The following is an 8,696-nucleotide window of genomic DNA, read 5'->3' on the forward strand; positions in this document are numbered from 1 at the left end:
AGCAAACACTTCCCCCATTCTCCCGAGACAGGTCTTTGTAGAGTTGACACCTCCGGAAGCTTTTCACTACTCTCATTTTAGTAAAACATCACAGTAATCAGTGTAGATGACAGACTGGAGTTTTAAGATTTTGAACTACTCTAACCTGAGTATCAATCAGGCCTTCCTAAGGGGAGAGGGGAGGGGGCAAAAAAGCCTGATACTCAAGCTAAAACTACACACAGAAGATAAATAAATGCTGTCGAAAAAGTGGCTTTATTAATTTTGCTTTTAACGAAAGTTGCTCACATTAAAATGTTTACAGCTAAAATCCCTGTTACTATTTTAACCTTTCACCACCAGTGATGAACTAAATATTGAACCAGGAAGGTTCTTTTGTTGCCACTTGGTTTGTTAAAGTAATTAGCAAAGCCAAGAACAGACTTGTTTGCAAACTCTGAAGCAATCACGCCAGCCGCACTTATACCAGCAAAAGACACTACAAACATGGCGGCAAAGTCCTCTTCGCTGCTTGGAACCTGAAAACATAACAAAATAATACATTGTCAATTTCTTTGGCTAAGGCCACTGCAAAAATGCAATATTATTAGAGTGCTTTTGTTCACTGAAAAACAGCGATTTTTTTATACCAATATCACTTTCCATTTCCTCACTAGCTTCAGATTTCATTGGCATACTGTGTGCGTGCACAAACATTGTGTCTTTGCCATGCCTACCTTCTCCTGCAGGCACTTCTGCTGGGTCAGCATCTCCTGAGTCACTTTTTTGGTCACTGGTGCCATTCTGTTTAACAACTCGGTCAATTGTCAGATTTGCACACAGATCTCTCATCTCTTGGCTCAATCCTGAATGGTCATCAAGTTTGCTAATAGCCTTATATGTGACTGTAGTCTGAGGGTTCATCTTCACTGAGTTATATGCACTCATCTAAGAATGACAAAAATGTGGTTTAAGTTAGGTTGTTTGCCATTTGCCAACAAACACCGGAAATTTGGGTTGGGAAATATTTCCATCTGCATAAGCCATGTTTCATGCACCCCAAGAAACTGTAATAATTATTTTGGTCGAGACACATTTGGCTTGGTTGTGAAAGTCAAACAATCAATCAATCAGTCAGTCATGTCAGTCTATCACGATTGATCAATCAATCAATCAATCAATCAATCAATCAACCAATGATGACTGATTAATCAGTCAGTCAGTCAATCATGATTGATCAATCATGCACTAGTCAATCAGTCAATCACGCTTGATCAATCAGTCAGTCAGTCAATCATGCTTGATCAATCAGTCAGTCAGTCAATCACGCTTGATCAATCAATCAGTCAGTCAATCACGCTTGATCAATCAATCAGTCAGTCAATCACGATTGATCAATCAGTCAGTCAGTCAATCACGCTTGATCAATCAATCAGTCAGTCAATCACGATTGAACAATCAGTCAGTCAGTCAATCACGCTTGATCAATCAATCAGTCAGTCAATCACAATATTGATCAATCAATCAGTCAGCCAATCACAATTGATCAATCAACCAGTCAGTCAATCACGCTTGATCAATCAGTCAGTCAGTCAATCACGCTTGATCAATCAATCAGTCAGTCAATCACGATTGATCAATCAGTCAGTCAGTCAATCACGCTTGATCAATCAATCAGTCAGTCAATCACAATATTGATCAATCAATCAGTCAATTAGTCAGTCGATCAATCACCATTGATCACTCAATCAATCAACCAGTCACTCAATCACGATTGGTCACTCAATCAATCAAATTAATAGGATTCATTCTGACGAAGGCCTAGTACTCGCAACAGTCAGCTCTTGACTCTGGCAAAGTTACTCAAGCATTACAGTCTTTAAAACGGAAAATGTTATGAAAGATGCGAGACGTGTTAATGGAACACGAGTTTCCTTTCGGCAGCCAATAATTGTTTTTGTACATGGTAAACAACCTTTAGTGTCGTTATTGAACATTAAAGTTAAGAATTATATAAAATACCATTCAGAGGGTTATTTAGGTGCAGATCACCCGGGGGAGGGGGTACTTGGGTTCAGTTTTGCTGGGTATGTGCCGCTGGCCTCTCAGAGCCCCTGCCCGATTATAGTCTATTTTGTGGCCAGTTATAGACCCCATCTTAGTCACTTTTGGAAAAATGTAATTGTTGCGATCCCAACTAAGTCACTTTCTATTTGTGCATCTACTTTATCGAGGGGGGTGAATAGGGGTATGTAAATCCGCCGATCCGCTAAAATCAATGGCTGAGTCCGTCGATCCGCTCAAACAATCAACTAAATCCGAATCCGCAAATTGTTTGCCGCGTTAGATGATACGCGAGTACAGAGCGACTTCAGTTGTTGGAGTTGCCTTGCGTGATATTGTGTTTTAGCGTTGAGGATGACTATCAACGAAATATTTATGTAACCAACATCTGTATCGAAACAAAATCTTGCAGATACGAGAAAAAAGAGCAAACTTGAACTTCCTAACAACCAAAATCAAAAATCTGGGCCCCAAAACTGGATAAAACCGCGATCCGCTGTGATCATAGGATCCGCAGATCCGTTAAAATTTCGCTCTGAATCCAGAATCTGGGCTAAAATATTTACCAAATCCGCCGATCCGTAGGTATTCACCCCCCTCTTCATCAATCCTTTAAATAGGTCATCCTAAACTGAATGCAGGGGCGGATCCAGGGGAGGTGAAATGGGTGAATTTTCACCCCCCTTTTTTTGAGCCCCCTTCCTTTTTTTTTTTCCTTATCCGTCAAATATTGAAATAATATTTGATTCCTCTAATTGAGGTGGAGAATGTGCATTAGCGATGACTGGTTCTACCAATTAATTTATTCATTTTGAGCCTGTTGAAATGGGGTTGACAGACCTACACGACTCCCGCTGTGTGCCCATTGTGTTGATAAAAGCCTTTATAATTTTGCTTTAATAAGCATGTCTTTAAGCGATTTCCCTTTTCTATAATAGATAAAGGGAGGTTCCTTGTAAATCTCTTAGTAGCGGCTGGTTTTGTATTAAATGCCATTCAGTGTCCATTAGAATATTTTTCAAACATGGCAGTGATGGTTGAAATTGTGTCACGAAGGGTAGAATTTTCTTGTGCACTTTCTGTTTTTGTGTAAGAGTGTTCTTCCTTTCTGCGAAGTTAACTTCGTTCGGAGAGGATTTTGTCCACCAGGTTACTAGGATAAGCTCTCGATACCAGGCGTGTTTTAAAGTTTTTAATGTTTTCGTCAAGCACTACTTTAGAAGCGTTTGTCCTCAGAAGTGCCTGCTGGGTGGCAGCTGTTGTAGTTTGTGTACTGAAATGTTTTAGTAGGTTTGTAATGTGTGGGCATGTCGAGAATCGATTCTTTCTCGAATCTCTGTCCCTTATAGACTGTTGTATCCAAGAATGTTGTTTCTTATTGTGAGACTTCAGCGGTAAACTTTATGGTAGGGTGGTACGAATTTGCTTGCTCAATGAATTTTCTATTTCTTCTTTGTTTGTATCCCACAAGTAAAATACATCGTCAATGAATCTTCTCCACATTAGTGGTTTGTGAACGCTCTGCCTTAAGATCTCCTTTTCTATAGATGCCATAAAGATGTTGGCAAAAGCTACTGCCATTTTAGTGCCCGTGGCAGTTCCGTGTGTTTGGAAGGAGTTCTCCTTCAGTATAAGGCTGAGCATTTCTCTGAGGAAATTTGTAGCTATAGGAGGGTTATTGGCATGAAAGTTCTCGTATGCGTTGCATACTATAGTGATTCTTTCAGTCCTCCTGTGGGATATTCGTGTAAAGGCTAGTGACATCCATTGAGACTAGAAAAGCGTTTCTAGGCACCCTAGTGCTTTCAATAAACCTTATGAAATGTGTCGTATCTTTTAGAAACGAGTCCTGTATTTGTGCTATTGGCTGAAGTAGTTTGTCTACGAATGATGATAGGCGTTCTGTTGGGCCATCACACCCAGATATGATAGGTCTTGACTTCCGACTAATGTCGGTTTGTGAATTTTTGTGAGGGTATAAAACACTGGGCTTCGAGGCGGATTTGGTGTTAGGTTAAACCATTTAACCGTCATTTCGTCTATGCACCCTGCTTGATGAAGGGCATTAATGAGATGTTTAACTCTCTGGGATGTGTCTCTAACCATTGGTTCGTCTAGTAGCTGACAGTTATTTCTATCATCCAATTGTTTCTGTCCGTCATTGATTTTGTTTTCTCCGTTCATAACGACGGTTGTTCTGCCTTTATCTGCTTTTTTGAGAATAATTTCTTTGTTGTTAACGTTAATAAGCTCCTTGAGAGCTCTTCGCTGCACAGACCTCAAACACCTCAACCAGGCTTTGGCTCTATAAAAAATTACATTATTACAAAAATTCACCCCCCATTTCAAAATCCTGGATCCGCGCCTGGAATGGATTTTGTTTGTGGACCGGTGTTTTTTTGCTATTGTTTCATAAACAACAACTTTCTGAACTTTTTAACCGAGACCATTTTGAATCCATACTTAATAGAATTTTCTTACACCAAATATCTGAAAATGTGCGACCCCATTCCAGTAACTCTATTGAAAATGCAACCTCATTCTAGTCAATCCAGTCGTGAAAATGCGACCCCATTCAGCGGCACATCCCCATTAGCCTCTTATAAGGAAGTATTTGCCCCCCCCCCCCCCCCCCTCAGGGCAGATCACCAAAGAAACATTTTTTTAGTTAATAAAACTAGGCTGTGAGCAAGTTATTTAAGGGAAGTCTGGCTCAGAACATGTCGCGTATAAGACAATCCGCATGAGACTCACGAATCTGTTGTAAGAGGGTCATTTTAAATATTTGTTTGTTTGGTAACCATTATATGCCTTGTTCTCACTGTTTACAGCAGACAACATTTACATATTCGAGTTGGGCAAATTGAAATTAGTTTGGACAACGATTTTGTTAAACCCTTTATAAACTAATCCGCCCTTAATGATTTTCACACTAAGAGCGCTGACACTCACCAGTTTTAGAACTTGTATCAATTCGGCCGGGCGGGGAGCATTGTCAGTCGAATCACTCAAAAATCAGGCGTTCGCTTCTGGCAGTCGGGTCATTGTTAACTTCTGCAAAGTCGAAAACAAGCAACAATAGGACTTAACATTCGCCTCATTTGAATTTAACCCTATCCGAGACATCGACTGTAAAAAATGTGGTCTAAAAACAAAATTACTGACAAAAATCAATAAAGTTAATTCTCAAGCTGTAGCCACTTACCCTGTTGAAGTCGGTGATAGATTCTCCGGCAGATTTCCCAGATGAAGCCTAGCCACCTGGGAACTCTCCGTCCCTTTCTTGGTGTCCACTTTAATCTGCTCGAGATAATCTTTTCCATTTTTGGAAATCCAGTATTCATTGTGTAACTCTACAGAAAGTAAATAGTTCAAATAGTTACTTGTTTGAATGAAATTCTATTGATCTGAATTAGGTTTTCTTTGCAGTCCTTACTTAGCGTTTTGTTTCTTGTACATAAAAAAAAAGAAATCACTGTACTTGTGTCACCTTCTCTCAAGTTCTACGATGAAAAGCAAATAACTCATTGATGACTATTGTAATTACTTTTTGAATAGCTTCAGCATGATAGATAAGAGCCATTGGTGCAACCACCAAAAATAGCACGAGCATCAGACGACCCATCGTGAATCAAGCAGTGTTTTGTTAACAGTATTGTCAAGTCCTTTCTCCAACCTGGTTGAGAACTCGAGGAAATGATGCCAGTCTGAGAGAAAGCAGCTATATTTAAGCAAATCTGGGCTATTGTTTTCAAAAACATGAAAATCTTCGCCATATTATTTATAACGCTATGAATATTTTTTGTAAACATTTCAACTCAACAAGATTTTCTTGCACAAGAGTTTTAGTTCCCGTGGAAGTTAATACAGTTTCTTGTCGTACCGTATGGACATCTTTATGACATCTTTATTATTATTTCATCAGTAAGTGTACATTAAATTTATAAATACATTAAATGTTACAGAGAAATGTACCTATGGACCAATCAGATTGCAGAATTTTTTCTAAAAAGACATATTTGTCTATTTACTTTTTGACGTTTTTGTAAAACCACTTCCTTTCCAAATTTATTTAGTTAATTAAGTTCGACTAAGGCAATAATGCCGCTTCAAAGAAAATTATCAAGTAATCATATGTGGGGCTATTCTGCTGGATAAAATAGTAAGGAAGTGGATTAATTGGCCTGCTTAAGTTGGAAAATGAAAACATAAATCAGCACTTGAACAATTTTCATCGGCTCTTAAATAAGGTCCGCTGTCAAAAATGATTTCAAATGACGCTATGCTGATAGTTTCGTCATCTTTTTTAAAACTGTAAATGGAATAAGTTTTGAAATCACCCGAGAATAAAATACTGTAAATGTCATCTAAACTAAAAAGAAAATGGCCAAACAAAAACAAGCAGCACCGCTGTAGTACATACTACGCAATTTAGAGCTGTAATTTGAACAGTCACTTTGTATTCTTTTGTTATTTTGGATAAGGACGATAAACCGTAGGCCCCGTCTCACAACCCTTGTTTGTATATAACTCTGTGGGACGTTAAAGGACCCACTCACTGTTCGCAAAGAGTAGGGGACGTAGTTCCCGGTGTTGTGGTCTGGTCTTTGTGCGTATACTCTCATGGCTGGGTGAGTAAATGCTCGGAATTAGCTGCATAAGCTTCTCTTAAAATCCGATGGTAAATAAAGGTGATGTGATTTCGAAATTCAGCCTTCTTGTTCGAGGTAATTTTCTTAATTTCAAACTTAATTTCCTTTAATTTGCGTAAATATCAAATACCATCATTAACACAAACGTTAATTTTCTATACTAAGGCATCTACTGTTTAAAGCAGTGATTTTTTTTTTTTTTTTTAGTTTTAATCGCTCACTGGTTCAGTTAAGGTGACCGTCTACCTTCAGAGGTTTCTCGCGTCCAAGTGATGTAGCGCGTCCAGTTTAAACTGTAGATACATAAACCCCTATATCAAATTAAAGCTTATAGAGCTGGCTATCAAACTATACCAAGGATTTTGAAACAAAATAAATTGTCGAATTTTTCACGACCTCTAAATGCGAGCGTCCGAATCACCTATTGAAAGCTACAAGTCAAAGCGAATTTTGTGTTTCGCTAATTTAATTTGCTAAAACCGTGTCTACGTTCTGCCATATTCAATCGCAGTGAAAAGTTACAGAACATTTTCGAAATAGGATCAAAAAGATGTGGAGTGATCGTACAAAAATCGCTCTCGGAGAAAAAATATTTCGAAAGAAAAATTCGCAGACACGTTTTTGTTGTTTATATGTTAAACTAGCTACTGTCCAAATTTGAAGGCAAACGGACAAATTCCCTTTGAGTTTTAGCTCTTTAAAGTGTTTCCTCCAAGTGAAAAAGTTGATTCGAGAAAACAGTGCTAAAAATTCGGCAATTTATTTTATTTCAAAATTCTTGGTATAGTTTGATAGCCAGCTCTATAAGCTTTAATTTGATATAAGGGTTCAGGTATCTACAGTTTAAACCAGACGCGCTACACTCGCTTAATTGGACGCGAGACACGGCTCTAAACTTATACGCTAACCTTAACTGGATTATCAAAGAGAGACGACAACTTGACTTCATGGAAATGTTTCTACTAAGAGCCTTTGGCATTCCAAAATATGAACGTTTTCTTGTAATAAGAATTAGAAATTGTCGGTTAAGGTTTGAGTGACAACAGAATCTAAATGAGGTCAGTTTTTTTTTCTTGTAAGCATCTCAGGACGTCACTTCACTTCTCGCTTTGCATTCGGTGGACGCTATTCCTGTCACAGCGTGGCACTATAAATAGTATCAGTAATATACCTTGAAAGAACTCTCTTGACGACGAGTACAGTAATTACACCTCTACTAACGAATAACGACGAGTACAGTAATTACACCTCTACTAACGAATACTGAGCGCCACAGTTCGAATTTTTCCGGCAAAGTTAATTTTTTCCTTTCTTTCACATAAACTTAAAGTAATGATAGGGATTCAATTCAGAACTGAACTGTTCATTTGCATGAACAGGAACTTTTACAATGTTTTGAATATTTATTGTTAACAAAAGCAAACTTCAAAGTATAATTGATAAAATTCGTATGCGATTTTTTGCACTGAAAATCACGGCTTGAAGCGGTCTAGCCTCTGAACATCTTAAAAGATTCTCTCAGAAGAAAATTGTTTTAATTTCATTTAATTTTCTGTTCTTAAAGTCCGGTTAATGTCAATTCAATAGCTATAGAATTGTCGGAATTGTTTCTGATCATATTAATATAGTCGAGTGTTCTAACATATATACGGCGCCGTGGAATACAGGATGACGACTCCTTTAGCTATCGACGTTGCTAAATGTTTCGTACTTACGTACTTTTTACTTACTAAGAGACGAAGAAAGTTTGCCTTTTGCAAAAATTTCGTTTCAACTTCCTTTAGCTATAAACATGAATTTCGCGTTTTGAACAAAGCAAATATTGATTACTTTTCAGTAAAGACAATCACTTCCCTGATTTGGAAAATCGTATTTTTATGATAATGAAAAGGTAATCATTTTTACGCATTTTCTTTAAGAAACAACAACATCAACAACAAAAAAATGAAAAAAAAAAAACGTTCCTTAACCATAGACACGTTTTCCGAGGCAAATTGTTTT

The 8,696-nt window shown here is 37.9% G+C and overlaps 1 protein-coding gene across 2 annotated transcripts; it reads right to left on the reverse strand.

Moving 5' to 3' along the window:
- Positions 1–237: 237 nt before the first annotated feature.
- Positions 238–5,751, reverse strand: LOC146457952 (uncharacterized). Of its 2 annotated transcripts, XM_085091131.1 has the most exons (5): positions 5,591–5,751; positions 5,249–5,396; positions 4,996–5,097; positions 717–927; positions 238–518 (listed from the first exon to the last, which is right to left on the reverse strand). In XM_085091131.1, exons 1-3 carry the CDS (start codon positions 5,666–5,668, stop codon positions 5,048–5,050), a joined length of 276 nt encoding a protein of 91 aa, XP_084947257.1. In that variant the 5' UTR covers positions 5,669–5,751; the 3' UTR covers positions 238–518; positions 717–927; positions 4,996–5,047. The 2 variants fall into 2 exon arrangements, with proteins under 2 accessions (XP_084947257.1, XP_084947256.1); XM_085091130.1 differs by lacking the exon at positions 5,591–5,751 and having other exon boundaries at positions 271–518; positions 5,249–5,377.
- Positions 5,752–8,696: the final 2,945 nt, after the last annotated feature.

Source organism: Pavona decussata, unplaced genomic scaffold (genome assembly GCF_977016875.1).
Source record: "Pavona decussata unplaced genomic scaffold, jaPavDecu1.1 SCAFFOLD_234, whole genome shotgun sequence".
NCBI lineage: Eukaryota > Metazoa > Cnidaria > Anthozoa > Scleractinia > Agariciidae > Pavona > Pavona decussata.